We start from the raw sequence: 17063 nt of genomic DNA, 5'->3' as shown, positions 1-17063 counted from the left end.
CATTTTTCACTGATTTTTTTTATATATATGTGTTACCATTAATCCTCGCTTCGCGAGGCGGGCTTTGTCCGCCTCTCGCTGCGCTTTGTAATATGGTAGAGTTAGTTACAGTAGTTGTTAATGTGTAGCAGTGAAACTTAAGGTCGAGATATAGTAAATGAAATATGCCTAAAGGTTTATGAAATTTAAGATATTATTTATTTCAATGATGCTTCATAACATTACTTTAATTGATAGGGTGAACCGGGCCTTAAATTTTTGGTAAACACAATGAAAAATCATGTTTTAAATCGTCATTCTCAAGGAAATATGAAGGAAATAAGTCACAAATGTTGGAGTTTTGTCTATTTTTGACTAATGCAATATATCTAGAATGCCTACAGTCTCTTCAAAAATGGAAAAAACAAGCTGTTGTCCTCCTCGTTAAAATGAGGTCAAATTGAATACAGGTATACAATTTCTTTTCCCCAAGATTTAATATAGAATTTTTAGAAATTGTTGCATTTTCTACATAATTCTTTAAAAGCCGTAAAGCACGGTAAAGAATAAGTCAAATCAATTATTACGTCATATGGTTCTAGTACCAAAAAGACACTCTGGTCTTGACCTTAATACATGACAGATAAGTGACTCTTTTAAAGGAAATTAAAAAGAATAAGATTGTAGTCAATGGATTTTATATTTATTTATGTTGTTCTGCTTCATAAACTTTTGTATGTTAAAGGTAACATATATTGCAACAGCAATTTCTTCTATGGCAATCCTGTTGATTTGTAGTCTTGTTTGCTTTGTTGGTTTGATTTACTGTAAAAGAGGTAAAACAGAAAGGTTTGGGTTAATCTAATTATCCATGTATATTTATTAATTAAACAATATCAATTTGCAAAACAAACATATTCTCACCTTTATTATTTGGTCTTTTACAGATATTATGTTGTAAGAGGGGTTTTTTTCTTGAGCAGGTTGCACTGTTTGTATTACATGTATTTCAACTTGATTATGTCATTTAGGTTGTATGTGAATTTTAATAACTGCAATGTTTTGTGTTAGCTGTGTTCTTCTTCCCAAATGGTATATTTGTTCTCAATCTGAAAATAAAAGAATGTATATTAGATATTGTTATGAATTAAGTTAATGCAATAGTTACGGAATTGAAAGTTGAATACTGTGGAATGATTAAAATTCACAGTGGCTCAATGCTAGTGATATCATGGTAGTCATTTCCATAAATTTACATCCTTGATGTAAAAAAATTAAGGAAGAGTTATAATTCACCCATTCACAAAAATCATTTTCACAATTATAATGAATAAGCAATTCACAAAAATTGGTCCCAATGAATTAAAAAGATTTTACTGTATATATTAAGAAGAAGTTGGTATTCAATTTGAATTTTTCATTGATATGGCATAAGTAATTTAGAATTTATTGGTTTGATATAGGCATGATGTGTTAACTTGCTGCAGAGAAAACAACTCTTATACTGTTACATTATGATTTGATGCATGATTGTATTTTGAATCTTGCTTAAGTGAGAAAAATAAGCAAAAATTGACCTGCAAAATTTCATGTGTAAGGTAAATAAGCAACAATTGGTTTGTGATCAGAGTAATAAGACTCTAAAGTAGCAGCTGAGATTTCAATACCGGACTGCATGTTTGTGTACAGGTGGTCTAAACAACTGCCATAATCTGTTGTTGAGGTCTGAATAAGCTGTTGCAAACTGTTATTGTCCAAAAATCGTCTCAAAGTATTTTGATTCAGAAAGTCTACATTTGTATCCCCCATTATGATGATAGGCTTATCATTGTCAAGGATGTTTAGCAAGTGATGAAGGACATTGCTGAGTTTTGACAGACTGGTATTTTGAGGTGAACAGTATAGAAAAACAACTTGATACAATCTGTTATTGTGACAGAAACAACATTGCACAGTTTCAACATCTTCACTTAAGAATAATTTCTTGATAGCTATAAACTCTAATTTGGAATACACAACAATTCCTCTGTATGACCTTGCACCATTAGTTGCATTAGTTTCATCAAATCGGTGGATGTGGAAACCCGGTAGTTCATAATCCTCATTTCTATCAGTATCTTTTAGTCTGCTCTCAGATATTGCAATTATGTCACTTGCATGCATATTTTTTTCATGTACTAGTTCTTGAATGTGCAAGTGAAGAGACCTAGTATTATGGTATACAATCTTAATATCCTCAGAGATATCTTTTAAAATTGGCACACAGGAATGCAACATGGAGTCTGCTCTTAATCTGTCCATTTCTTCGATGACATGCATAGAGACTGTAATCTTTTTTTCATTTAATTCCAGGATGTGGACATCATCTAATTTTCTGATGCGACTCAGACCAACATAATGCATGTGTTCAGTCTTTCGATTGCCAAAATGAAGGACTGCTTTGTTCATTGTTGATCCTTGTGATTTGTGAATAGTTTTTGCACATGCCAGGCGTAAAGGGAACTGTCTACGAATAACAAAAGCATTTCGAATTTGACCAACATTGAAGTTTCTAGTTATTTCTAGAATTGGGGTCCATGTCTTTTTACAACTTGGGGAATACAAATGTGTATACTTTTCCCGAGTTTTAGCTCCAATTAGCAAACTTTCAAATTCAACCCAGATTATGCTACAACGACTGGAGTTTTCTACTCTGAAATCTAGCTTCTTTACAATACAAGAAGTACCATTTGTAAGGCCATCCTCAACATCAACATTTATACAAATTTCTGCAGGCAGGTTTTCAACTATCAACAGTCTACCTACCAATCCCATTGTCTTTGAAGGATCATCAGGTACTTTGTTTAAGAGTTTTGTCTTGGATTCCTCTTTGGCATCACCAGCAACAGTATCTATAGCAGGAACAGTACATTTTCTTTCATTATCTGATCTTTCAAATGCTTCCATATTGTGCAAGTCAACTTGAGCATTAATTGTATATAAATGTTGCAAAGACAAGATGTTTGAATTGAGTGTGGGTTTAGATATTATCCTTTGCTTTAATTTAGCAATATCATTGTCTGTTTGCATGCCCTCTCTTAACCTATTTAGCAATTCTGCAAAATTGCCATCTTCCTTCTGTCGCATAATTTCTGTCAATTCAAACATTTTGAAGTGATCTTGCCAAAGATTTGTTGCAAGAGGTCCATATCCATCTTGCAATTGTTTGAATATCCAATTATCAAATACTGGCTTTAACTGAAAGAGATCTCCTATAGCAATAATACTCACACCTCCAAAGGGTTGTTCCGTTGCAAATATTTCCTGAAGTCTTAAGTTGATGAAGTTGAACATTTTGTTTCCAACCATGGATATTTCATCTATGAATACCACTTTTAGTGATCGAAATTTTACGCGGAAAGTGTCTAGCTGCTGTACATCTAATGGTTTGAATTTCAGGTTTTGATTTGCTGGAATACAAAATAGGGAATGAATTGTGTGGCCACCAATGTTGTGTGCAGCTTTTCCTGTTGGAGCACATAATACTGCTTTAATCTCATCAGGGCAGTCTGATAGAGTCTTTGTGTAATATCTTGTGATTGCTTGGTATAAAGCTGTGATCAACACACTTTTACCTACACCTGCTCCACCAGTTAGGAAGCAATAAAATGGGAAATCATCATTTTTTATTTTATTCAAGATGTGATAGAAAAATATCCTTTGTTTTTCATTCAAATTCCTTGTTAGACACATAAAGTCATTTTGATTCATACAATTAACAAGTGTTTCACAATTGACTTGCTTTCTTGTAATTCCAAGGTCAATGCCTAAATCATATTCATGACCCACTTCTTTTGGGTTGAAACAACCATGATATATACCTTGGTTTTCTGACTGTTCATTCATGTCTATTTCTTCAGCATGTTGAACTTCTGGTGCAACCAAATGGCAATCATTATATAATTCATCACTGTTGTTTTCCACCATGTCAGCAATTCCGTCATCCATTTCATACTTTTTTTTGTTTGCATTTATGACAGATATTCTTTTATCATATTGTGCTTCGTAGGATTCAGATTCTCCTAGCAGGTCTTCCATTTCTTTCTTCCATGGATAAAATAACATCAACTGTTCTCGGTAGAAATTCTCAGGATCTTGATCTTTATTATACCTGACATAACGAATAACTTTATGCTTTTTTCTTTTTTTCAACAATGTTCCATTTTTCAATGGAATTTCTTCAACAAAAGTTTGGCTTTCATTGTTGCTTTCATCTAAACTGATAACATCTTCATCTTCTTCAATATGTTCATCTTCTGGTAAAAACTCTTGGTTTTCTGTTCTTTGTTGACCCATTTTCTTTGGATAAACAATATCATATCCTGAAATATAGTCAGCCAAACAGCAATTTTGTAGCACTCTTGGTCGACGCTGGTATCTTTGCAGAGCATTATCTGACTGAATATCAGTTGAGTTCTCTGGCATGTCAGCTAAAACATCATGAGGCTTTAACAGGAAAGTACGAGTTTCACAAGGTGAAGTATTGATGAAGACAAAAGATCTGGTACATGAGCGCAATGGTAATTGCAAAACTAAATATACTGCCTCTTGTGCACTTATTTCAACATGTGAAAGAAATTTGTTTCCAATATGGCGTACTTGTTTTTGCAAATTTTTGTTTCCTTGTCGGGCTTCTTTGCATGCTTCATACATGAGGTTTGACATTCCTCTTTGTGATTTTGATATATAAGAAACTACATAAGCAGCACATGCATAAGCATCAAGAATGAACTGCACATCAATATTTGCTTCCCAACATCTAAGAATGAAGTTGTTGTATGCATTAACCCTTATTTCTGAAACATTTCTTTTCAAAAATACCTTTGGGGTATTTAAAGAAGACCTAATTGCTCTAATGTACAAATCTTCATTCATATTTAATGCCTTCAGAAATTCAGGAAATGTCATCTCTTCCCCTGATTTCAATTCACTCAGATATGAACAAATTTTATCATACTGTTTTCCAATATCTGGAAATTTTTCCTTTTCTAACTGTTCTAATGGTTCTAATATTTGAGTGCTGGACATAGGAGGCAAAGGGAAGTTAAAACGGCAAATATTTTGTCCCTTTTTTCTGCAAGTTCTGGCATGCCTGTGAGTTTGATAGTTAACTAATTTTGGTATGTCTTTATTTCTTTCACAAGTAGAGTGTTGGTGTACAAACTCAGCAATTTCTTCATTACTGTTTTTACCAAACTTTGGTGCACCTTCTATCCAAACAAGCATATGAATGTGGGGTGAACCTCTTTGCTGGAATTCTACACGATAGAAATAGTCCAACACATTTCCTAGTGGAGCCAATGGTGATTTCAATACATCAGATATAAATGCCTGCACCCTGTGATTGAAGTATCTTGTGCAAGTTACTGGATCTGCTTGGATGAGCTCACACCTTTCAGTCCATGTCAGGTTTTCTATGTCATTATCTGTAAACTCTTTTTCTTTGACCAATTTACCTAATGTTTTAAGCAAGTCAATCCACTTACTCTCAGCAGCTGACAAAGAGCAAAACCAAGAAGGTATGCCAAGCTGTCTGATCATTGCAAAGAGATCTTTTTTGGCATTTTCCCAGTAAGCTGGTGAGCCGCGCAGTTTTCTCAATACCCTGAAACCTTCATTTAGTCTTACAATATTATCAAATTCCCCAGGGTTGAGTACATTTCCAACAGTAACCTTCCTCCCTTCAGTCTGACATTTTCGCATTGCTAGAGACACTTTATCATGAATTTGCTTTACCTGAATTTTCTTTAGTTTGAAGAAAATATTTGGGATAGAACTTGCTGCCCGCCTGTCAATGCTACGCAGTTCCCATTTACATATGGAGCTATAATGAACAGGAGTTTCCCGGTCTTTATTTTCAGGGCGCAGTTGACCACAATAAATTGTGGGAAATGATAATATTTCTGCATATTTGTCTTGGTACAATCCAAGAGGAGTCTGTCCTTCACCAGGTGAAAATGACATGGTTTTACATAACGATCGCACATCAATTGGATGCAACAATGTATCGGTATTGCCAGTCAGTCTAGTTTCAAAATTAGGATCTTCTGTCCACACATCAGAGTTTGTATCATCTGAAAAGCACTCATTTTCCTTCTTTACACTTAATGATTCTTGTTGATCTGTTGTACTTTGAAAATCAGGCTCCTTGTTATTTTCAATATCAAATCCTAACCAATCCTGTTGCTCTAACTGTATGTTCCAGTCTTGATTGATCGTAATTCCCTGACTTTGAAACAAGAAACTGTTTTGTATCAGCCACTGAAGAGCTTTAATACATTTGTTAGGTCGAATAGCTTCTTGCAATACACAATGTTTAAAACTCCGTTTCCTCTTCAATTGGACTTGTATGGTTTCAGAGTCAGATAGTGTTCTTGGTAATGTGGTGACTGTTGTTGTAACATCCGATGGAACATTTACAATATTTCCACGTAAACTTTTTTGACCTCCACGAGGTTTTTCAACAAGTTGCATGAATGGAATTCTGGGGCTTATTAACCTTTCTTCTAATTCAGTTATGAACAACTCTTGAGGTTTAGGAGGAAATGCCATTCCATTTACAACAGCCAAAGCTGGAACTTTGTTTGCCTTTACATCGTTGTAACATGTATTGCAAACCCATTCAATGTTATCTACACTGATAAATCCTGTCAAACACTTCATTGCAAATGAAGAATTTTGAAGATGAATTGCATTGTGCACACTTTCTTTGAACCATGTCTGGGTACAACAAGAACACACATAAACTGGACCATGGGACACTTTTTTGTGAAAACTTTGAATTTTGTTTTCAATTCTTTTTTCATTGCTAAATGTACCAGAATTATGGTGTACATTTTTATCACTAATGAGTAGATTTATGTCTAGTAATTCCTGGTCAGAATCAATTTGATCTGAAACATTGATATTCATATGTTCTGGAGGAGAACTATGATTTGTGTGTAAGGTTTTATTCTGTGTTATTAATGTTCCACTTTCAGAAATGATGGACTCATTTTGGTCTGCAACAGGTTTTACCAAATGAAATTGTAAATCTAATGTACAATCTATATCTACTGCCCCTCTTTTCCTCTTTTTGCCATTGCTAATTTGGAACAAACAAAGTTCATATTGCACTTTTTCTAGAGGAATTGTTCTATTCAAAGACACACACAGATTTCTCAGAAATAAACAAATATTCTCTAGCGAATGAAATACTGTTACTACAGCTGTTCCATCTGGGCAACACAATCCATCCGATCCTCTGCTATGCGAGTCAAAAACATAGTATGCACCAGTTCTTTTATAAAACTTGATTGCTATTGCGGCAGAATGAAAAGTAAGAAGCAAAGGTACCTCCTGACGTATCATACTAGAAACAGAATTCAAGCTTGATTCTAGGGAAAGCCCTAATCCATCTAACCCACCTTTTTCACACATAGTACCTACATATGTTTTTTGTCCACGAATTGTGAAACATCTACCATGGTACACAATGAATTCTGGCAAATCTGAAAAATGTAAGAAATCTTGATTGTGTCCATCACTGCGAAGCTTCTGGTACAAAGTATCTCCAAATATTAATACTGAATTGACATCATGTCTGTCAAATTCTTCAATTCGTTTCAGATATGATTTCATAATGAATGTAATGCAATTGGCCACACACTGCCTTCCTCTTGAAAAGCTTGAGAAACGCTCATTGCCTTGACAAAAGTCTGCACAAACAATTTTTCTTTGATTTTCTACTGAAACTGATGCACCAGCCATTTTACTGCATAACATGAAGTACAAAACTTTTCACATTGGATAAAGCTTTTGTTATATTCTCTGCATGTTCTCACTTGTTGAATTTGTTGTCCTTTATATTGTTCTCAATATTGTTCCAATGTTGTTGTCAATTTTTCTCAAAGTTTCTGTTCTCAATTGTCCTAGTTTTATTTTCTATGTTGTTCCAGTATTATACTAAAAATTTTGTCTCAGTATCTGTTCTCAATGATCTCAAATTCTTTTGTTCTCAAAAATTGTCTCAGTTTTTTTTCACATTTGTTGAATTTGTTCTCAATATATCTCAATTTCTCAAAATGTGCTCACAATTCTATTCTGTCAATGTTTCTTAATTTCCCTGTTCTCAGTTGTGATCTCAAAATTCCCCTCAGTCTTTGTTCTCAATTGTTGAATAATGTTAATAATTTCCTGTTGTTTGTTACAAGATTATTCTTTTAAATTTGTTTTAATTATTACATGTTTTCAATATTTGTCAATTTATCTGGAACAGTGTTGTTGTTCTCATTCAAATAGCTATGAAATTTTAAGCAAATTATTTGTTTTCAAATATTAACAGGTTAAATAAATATGAAATTTAATGCTTTTCTTTTATTGTTTTAATTGTTCTCATGCAGTTTCTCGTTGCCTTCCCATTATTTGGGTTTTGTTGTAAGATTTTCTAATAATATTCTAAATGCAATAAAAATTTGAATTTGATATTTATTTGTTAATACTGTTATAAGTTCTTTCAAACGCTAATGAAATTCTCCACTTCTATGTTGTCAAAATTACTGTCTGTATTTCTTACAAATTTTTAATGCAATGGTTTTGATTGTCAAAAAATAATATATAACAATTTGTTTTGCCTAAATCAATTTTTGAAAATCACAATATGCAAAAAATAATAAACGTCAAGTAATTCACATCTTCCGAAGTTGAAGAAACTAACATGTGTTATGTACACTACCAACAGCCTATACGTCTTTATGGATAACGACGCAGTGTTATATATTCAACGAAGACTATTAACTAACATATTCATCTATGAGCAAAACAAATAAACTATAGTAATATTCATATACAGAACAGTAGTCTGCACACAATATGTTTTAAAATACCTTGATATTTTGCCTCGTCTTTCCTTTCTTTTCTTTCTCCTTTCTTTGTTTACAAATAAACCAACGTTCTCTGTGTGTATTCCTGCGCGGGTTTTGGAGCATACAAATTAAAGATAACTTTTAAAACTGTTTACAAATTTCCAAGTTAATTTTTAGTTCCTAAGATAATTTTTACCGATATGCCACAAATTTCCTTTAATTTATTTTATGTTTGATATGCGAACTATTTTTCCACACTAGTTCTCCATGCAAAGGATTGACTGGTCCCCATTAGAAGTGAAAGTACAAGGTGCGTTGAGTGGCAGTCAAGTCGTACACACACCAATTCGTATACATGTCAAGTCGGTGTACAAGATTGGTGTAATAACATTACAAAATGTCGTGCGAAGAAAAATGAAAGTATCAGCTATTATGTTGAAGGTTAAGCTCGAAATATCTAACGTTTTGCCGCCTTTTTTTACGATTTTGATATTTTACATCCCTGGGAATGTAAAATATTAAAACCGATAAAAGTTAGGAAAACGGAAGACTGCACTGATATTTTGGAGTATCGAACGGTAGGCTAGCCTAGCTTAGCCGGTGCGTAACTAACTATGCTCATACTTGGCATCAAAATAAGGATGGCTACATGTACTTAAAATATTCTAAAAACACAAATTTATTATCATATTCAGCGATAATAATCTTGATCCCAGTATATTTTATCAGTATGATATTAGGTACATTTCTTACCAATTTAAAATCACAGACCTGAAAGCTAAACTAGCGGTCCTTTCAATACGTCAAGGCATCTATGACTTAGCAGCTACGCTTGTTGCAATGATCTTGATTGCAGTCCAGATAAATAAAATTACAAACACAGTCTTTTTTGTAACACTATTTTACTTTAATAATGCATTCAGTTGCAATTGCATAAAAAATAATAATAAAAAAAACAACTAATACAAATAGTTAAAATTTCAAAAAACTTATAGCACCATGCTAAAATTAAATGTCAAACATAAAATTCTGAAAGTTCCCAGTAACCCACACTCCCTTTAAAAAATTAAGGAAGGTCTGCAGATAAATATCTTTAAATATCTGACTATTCATGCTGTAATTGTTGATTCATTTATACATACACGTATAAGAAACATACAAAACATATACTTTCACCCCTTTTGCAAAACATTCTTATAGACACATTTTAATAGTTTTCTAGATAGGCGCTATGATAGCTGCTTTAAAAAACAAAACTGTCCTAGAGAGGAAAAGAACATTCATTTAGACTAATTAATATAATTGTGAAAAATATGAGGAATGGTTGATTATAATAGAATGGGGTTGTCTTGTGTAGACAAGAAATCTTACAAGTTGAATTTCAATCTTGCATTGACCAAAAATTACAAATTAATGAAAGGGGTTTCTTTGATTTGCTGAACAGCAAGCTTCATGAGTTGAAGTAAACACAGAAATCGCTCATTTGGTATTCAGTAAAATATTAGAAATACTGACCAAAAAATGAGGAAAGCTTGTCTGGCTACTATTCAAAAAATTTGCTAAAAACTAATATAGACATATATAAATACTTTCAACATACCCTCTTGTACCAGCATTTTCATTCAATCTCAACATAAAAAGTTCAGAATTGTCATGTATTTTTCAAAATACAAAAAGTGTGTAAAAATACTTCCTAAATTTGCAGAACAATAAATCTTTGACCTGCTTCAATGCACACAAAAAATATAAATGCTAGTGCTACATCTATATTTACATACAACATACTGTGTAGTACATGCATTTCCATTTAATCTGGACAAGAAAGACCAATATTGGGATGCATATTCTAAATTCAAATATTTAACACATACTTTCCTCAATTTGTGGAACAGTTGTGTTTTGTTTATTGAATAATTTTTCAGAACTTGATAGATTTTCAGAAAAATTGTAAATAAATATAAGTAGCTTGTCCAGCTACAGTACAAACAAAAGCTATATACTAATGAACTATGTACATTTACATACGACAAACAATGTAGCATGTCCATTAAATCTGAGCACTGGGAAAATAACCAATATTGGCATTTTCTTTCTTCCAATTACAAACAAGTGCAGAAATACGTCCTGAATGCTGAGCAGTCAAATTTTCTTCGAGGATAAACTATTGTGATGAAATAATCAGAACAGTCAATTTACATTGAATCTAGATACAGAAAGGGACAAATGTTGGAATAATTTTTATCTTGAAACAAATTAAAATACTTTAGCAATTTTTTCCTTATTTGTTCAACAGACAATATCATTTACAAATTTAATTCCATATTCTCAACTTGAACTTGTTCATGAGCAGAGAAGGCAAGTCTTAGGCCCAACAACCTCGGTCCAAGCATGGTTGCATCAATTTTGAATGGTATTCTGTTGACCAAAGAATTCTCGATTTCTTCATCAGTCATAAGGCACACTTCCTCGGCTCTACCTATAGCACTCCTCAACATGTCGTTTTCAACAACAAGATCTTTATATCCTTCTTTATCTTCTTCTCTTACGCAGACTTCCCACATAGATTCGGTGAGGCTCAGGGCCTCAACTGTCCCTTTTATGGTGACTTCCAAGGGTTGTATTTTCTGTATATAAAAATACACATTTGCATAATGAATGAAGTCAATAAATTGGTAGGGCTGGGGCGATACTGTACTTGACATGAGATGCGATATGATACATATCACGATACATTGCAACGTAATGATAACATGAATAAGGGTTACAAATTTATTCAATCTGTCATTGTATTACCGCATGTTCAAAGTTATTTTATTTATGATTTAAAAATTCTTTTAGTCTCGTATACACTACTTTTTCATAAACAAGTAATCCAAAAGCTTTCCACACTCCAGATTTAGCTTCCTAACAGTTTTAACAACTTTACAAGGTTTTCCACCATCTTTGTACTTTCATATTAGGCACGCGAACTAAAAATAGCCGATATATGAAGCTCGGATATTTTTGGAAAATAAAAGTTTGCTTAGGTATCGTTGTATTAATGGTAAATGTATCAATCCAAATATGGTCAAAATAAATACAGCGATGCACCGGTGCATCAGTGGATCGTCCCATCCCTACAAATTGGTAAATTAAGTTACCTAATGTTAATTAAAGCTTTTAGTGTAATACAGTGAGACTTTATATTTAAATGTGTAATTATTTGTAAAATTAAAGTATGATGTTTTATTCAAAAAATTTTGAAATAAATTTAGTCTTAAAGTTTTAAAAATGCACCTCAATTGTTGTATTTCTTGTGCTGTTTAATGATCGTACTCCTTGCCACTCATTAAGAAGGCAGTGTGAGATTTGGAGAAACTCTCCAATGCTGTACTCTTCTTCCGAGAGTTCTCTCCACAGGGTCACATCAATTTTCGCATTATTTTCTTCCAACGTAATCGTCCTAATAGGAGTATCATTACCATTAACTTTAACAGTTCTTGTTGCCTCATTCTAAAAGATAACACAAGTAATATTACAGACAGATGCACAGATTTCCACATTGAAAAAGCATCATAACAGATAAAGATTTTGCATAAATTTTTTGACTTCCTGAAATCTTCAAGTGGTTTCTTAAGGCTGAAAGCTACTTGTAAAAAGCATTTAGTGCTAGTCAACTTTCATAGACATTATCTTACAACCCCTACATAAGTAACTAAGTACTTATTTAATTGCATATGTTCTAAAAGTTCATATTATACTATTTCGATGTAGAGGCCTAACCTTTGTGGACATGTTTTGACTCACCATTTACTCAATGGCAATGAAATTTTACGCACAGTTTCAAGGCGGAAAACACTAACATTAAATGAACAGGTCAATACACATAAAACAAGAAGTTTGTTAAATAATAATGTCCCCCTACCTTGGACATATATTAAAGGGTGCACTAGCCCTTATTTTGCACAGTATACATTATGCATTATGGGCAGCATACATCATAGCAAAAACCCAACTTGATCTAAATGTTCTTATAATAAATCTGTATTTCTTTCTTGTTATTTTTTTTTCTATGTAAGCAAGTAACCATAAGGCATTAAAAAATACATTTAGGTACCGGTAATTATTCATAAGGGTGGATATGTGTGTGTGTGAATAAATGTCTGTTTTTTTATAAATAGAAATATTTAAAATCATAAAAAAAAAAATAATTTCCTTTCAGTACCAGCAACTTCTGCAAAGAAAATGAATGGAAACTGTTTGTGGAGTGATACACATCAACAAAGCAATATGCCTTCCCTTCTTTGAAAGGGGTTTAATGAATACGCAAAATCTAAGATCACAAAAGCAACAAGCATTCTGAGAGTATTGCATAAGCAATACACGTCCCCTACCGGTTTGTGGAAATTGTGAAAACAATGCACTGTTATGCAGAATATCGAACCCGAACATTAAAAAATTGGAATATAAAAAATTAATTTTCTCGAAAATATGTCAACCAGACGCTACAAAAGTGTAAACTTGATCTGTAGTTTGACATTTTGAAGCTGTTCAGCAAATTTCATAGTATTTCTCAAATGCATAAAGAAAAAAAGTGTGGAAAACTGAAGTGGGACAGACAGACGGACGGACAGACAGACGGACGCAGAAGAAAGCTATAGTCCCCTCCGGTGAAAACCGGTAGGGGACTAATAATACATGTTGGCCACCAGTTTCAGGTGCGCAATTGGGTGAAATGACGTGAAGAGTTTATATATCTATGTGACATTGCCTATTTACTATGCTACTGTATTGGTGTTCAGCTTTAAATACCTTTAAATTATGCCAGACATAGTTTAAGAATGACAGTCAGCAGGAATTAAAATTTCAGGATAACAGTACAATTTGCAAGCAAAATAAGAAATTTGAACAACATAGTGACTTGAGCAATTTGGCATAATATTGTATTACGGATTCAAACTTTGTGATTCTAATGCCGATATATTTTCTGTGCAAGAATTCATATCTGAAAAATTTAGAGGCCACAGGATCATGGAGCATTTTCAGAATAAGTTTAGATCTCAATCCTTAATCAGTGGCGTCGGAAGCAAATTGAAAGTAGGGGGGCTAGAGTAATCCTCAGAAATCATGACAAGCAAAAAAACAAAAACAATCCGGGGGGAAGGGGGTGGGGGTGTAGTATACCTATGCCTCCAGCTTCTCAATATTTCAAGGTAAATTTAGGAACAAGGAAAGGAACAATTATGTTTGCTGCGAGAAAAAGTGGGGGGGGGGGGGGGGGGGGGCGCTGAACCCTCTATGATGCTATGTGCTTAATGGTTAGGTCTAACTTTGCAACGCCTATGTTAATAAATTGAATATTTATCATTTAAATTATGCTTAAAATTTGTAACTTTGATTGCAATATAGAGACACATTATATAGCAAATCATCTTTTAAAAACAGTTTTCAAAAAATTGGCAAATAAAATAAGACAATGTACAAATTTGGTATCAAGTCTTTGACTATCACTGCTTCATTTCTCCTGTGCCAGTGCTTTTCAAAAATAAAATAATACAGAATATTTTACAGGCAATTTTTTACCTTGATTATCTGGCCTTTCACTGACAAAATGCTCCTCAGCGGTTCATATTTAACTTCAGCCAATTTCTTCTCTGGGGAAGGGGGCAAGATGAGTTGAATTGCATTTTCAATGATCGAATGAGGGATTTCCAAATTGGGTCTCCCCATAATGGTGGTCTTAGAGGACATTGCTATTTTCCCTCCTTTCAGAATAAAGTTCCTGATCATTAATGTCTTTCCCTCAACTATTTTGGGTTGCTTGGACTTGTCCGTTAGCGTCGCCAACATTGGTCCCGATTGATCTGCGATACTGAAGTTGAGTAACTCTGCCTGTTGCCCGTTGGCATCTGTAAATTTTGCAACATGCCCCTTTTTAACAACCTTAACAGTAATACTCTCCATGTATGGGGTTGGCCTGGTGCTGTTGGCACCCTTTAGCTCCGAAAGGCTTTTCTGAGCCATTCTGAAAAAAAAATATAAATATCTAAATGTAGAATTTTGAAGAGTTCCCTATATCAACATTTGATAGACAATTTCTGTTTACATGCATTCTTATCTAAAAATAATAAAGAAAAAAGAAAAAAACAATTATACTTGACTGGTTGACTGTAATTATATTGACAAAATTATAAAAATCTTCTCTTTCTTTGAAGCAGGCATAATAATATTAATTACTGAAGTCATTTTTTCACTCTATTTTATTACAAGTCTATTTGGGTACGTCAGATTGGTTACAAGTTGACTGTAATTCAAATTCTCTAACATAGTTGTAAAACAGTCACAATTATCGATATGACATGTCATTGTTTTCAGTATTCCTGATCGATCATTTTAGAAACCAGCCTGACATGGCCATGTGACATGATTTTTCTCAAATTCTATTTCTGATTGTTTACAATGCTTTTAATATAAGTAATGCATTTCAATGATCAACAAAAATTTGAGTGTCAGTTGTAGAATTATTCATACATATTTATATTTATACATCGAATAACCGAAATATAAATTAGTAATTTTTTTATTAACAATACATATAACAATTAATGATGAATTTTACTCGCATGCTTTTATATATCAGAGAGTTCAATTACATGCATGCTCATCTCATAATTTTCCAACTATCTAATCATTTTCCGTCTTGCAATTAGGCCTATACAAATTATTTACAATGATTAAGACATTAATTTAATATATTTGTGGTGAAATTTTTTTAAAATAAGGATTAGGTGTCATTTCTGTAGATTGAAGTGTCATACCGGTAATTCTAGGCGTCATTTCGGTAAATATTGTCATTTTGGTAATTCGGCTTACCCAAGATACAGAACTCCGCAACTCGTCTTACTATACAGTATGCATATATAGCTTTTTAAAATTGAAGAGAAGTAATCTAAATTTTGATTAAAATCTTTATCATGCTCCTTAAACGTTAACAAATAATATAGAAATCTAAATAAATGACGTTCAAATCCCAGAGGCCTATGGAGTACTGTTGTTGACAAAAGTGCTCGCGGTGGATATTGTACAATCTTACGATTTTTAAATGTTCCGCCATAACGTCGTATATTCGTGTAGTATTTACCTTTTCTCGGTCTACTGCCCACTTCTCCGCCTTCTTCAATACAATTCGTTGTTTACAGTCGATCTTGTCCAGCCCACAATCGTCTGATGGAAAGTAAATAATGTATTCCTCCGCATAAAAATGAGTATGTTAAACAGCTTTAACAGTGACAATTTTATGTACAGAAGATTGTCAATTTTCATACTTTATACTTTCATTAAAATGAGGCAAATTTTTAGTTACAATAATTTTGTTTTACTGATATAGCTTTATTTTTTAAGAGAACTATATCTCGCCCCTGCAAAAGTAAAAATAAACCCCATATTTTTCTTTCATAACTTAACCTGGTTCCCGTCCGTGTTGAACGCCACATAAGCATATATAATGACTAGTCCTCTGTTTCTCGGATAACGCTCGCCCTTTTCCTTAACCGATAAAAGACCGCTATTTGCGGTGACGGAAATGGCCGAACTGTTACGATTGTATCTCTAGTCAAAATTGTTGACGCCAGTAGGTGGCGGTATATCGGAAACGCGAAAACGAAACTGAAAGTAAGTTTAGAAATCTGATGACAGAAAAGCGCTACAGCTATGCTTAGCGCTTTAAAAATGGATGCAGGTAGATTCAGACATCTAACGTTAAAATTATTTTTATGAAGGTCGGCCGATATTACTTGTATGGCCTAATTTTTATGAAAGAAATCGTTTTAATGCCCGGTGCCTGGGATTCCCAATGCTTTGCAGGCAGCAATTGTTTGACTGAAACAAACTGCGGCGCGTTACTGTACTGTTTGAGTCAAATGGATTGTATGGAAAAAAATTCCTTGTATATATATAGTGACTGAATCAGCAATTTGTTCTCTGCATGTTCATAACTTACGTACATACATTTTTGTTTATTTGTAATAGTTTACGTGAGTTACTCAAACATACATGTACATAAATCACGAAACCAGAAGATTCAAGCAAATCTCTCGATATTGAATGAATCGAAATTTCTTTGCATTGGTTTACTACCAACCAGTCGTCCAAATATAAGTTACAAGACGAACATTGCGCGTTCTCAGATAAGCAGCTGCTACTAATACTATTTCATTGAACACC

General features: G+C 33.3%; 1 protein-coding gene and 1 long non-coding RNA gene across 2 annotated transcripts; both read right to left on the bottom strand.

Moving 5' to 3' along the window:
* Positions 1-666: 666 nt before the first annotated feature.
* LOC128156322 (uncharacterized) lies at positions 667-9134 on the bottom strand. Its single transcript, XR_008239698.1, has 3 exons — positions 8883-9134; positions 904-1088; positions 667-804 (listed from the first exon to the last, which is right to left on the bottom strand). It is a non-coding gene; the product is annotated as an uncharacterized LOC128156322 (long non-coding RNA).
* A 619-nt stretch (positions 9135-9753) lies between these two features.
* LOC128191448 (uncharacterized) lies at positions 9754-16292 on the bottom strand. The gene is made up of 4 exons (XM_052863513.1): positions 15982-16292; positions 14424-14865; positions 12138-12353; positions 9754-11485 (listed from the first exon to the last, which is right to left on the bottom strand). The coding sequence occupies exons 2-4, from the start codon at positions 14862-14864 to the stop codon at positions 11165-11167; spliced, it is 978 nt and encodes a 325-aa protein (XP_052719473.1). The 5' UTR covers position 14865; positions 15982-16292; the 3' UTR covers positions 9754-11164.
* Between the last annotated feature and the right edge of the window lie 771 nt (positions 16293-17063).

Source organism: Crassostrea angulata, chromosome 7, assembly GCF_025612915.1.
Source record: "Crassostrea angulata isolate pt1a10 chromosome 7, ASM2561291v2, whole genome shotgun sequence".
Classification (NCBI taxonomy): Eukaryota; Metazoa; Mollusca; class Bivalvia; order Ostreida; family Ostreidae; genus Magallana; species Magallana angulata.
The sequence above is the reverse complement of the archived record's forward strand: the minus strand, read 5'-3'. Positions and strand labels throughout refer to the sequence as shown.

Excerpts from the sequence above, each read along its gene's own strand:
- LOC128191448 (XM_052863513.1), bottom strand. The coding sequence starts at position 14,864 with ATGGCTCAGAAAAGCCTTTCGGAGCTAAAGGGTGCCAACAGCACCAGG. Across the intron at positions 12,354-14,423 it reads TGAAAGGCCAGATAATCAAG|AATGAGGCAACAAGAACTGT; the intron begins GTAAAAAATTGC and ends GTTATCTTTTAG. Across the intron at positions 11,486-12,137 it reads CAAGAAATACAACAATTGAG|AAAATACAACCCTTGGAAGT; the intron begins GTGCATTTTTAA and ends TTTTATATACAG.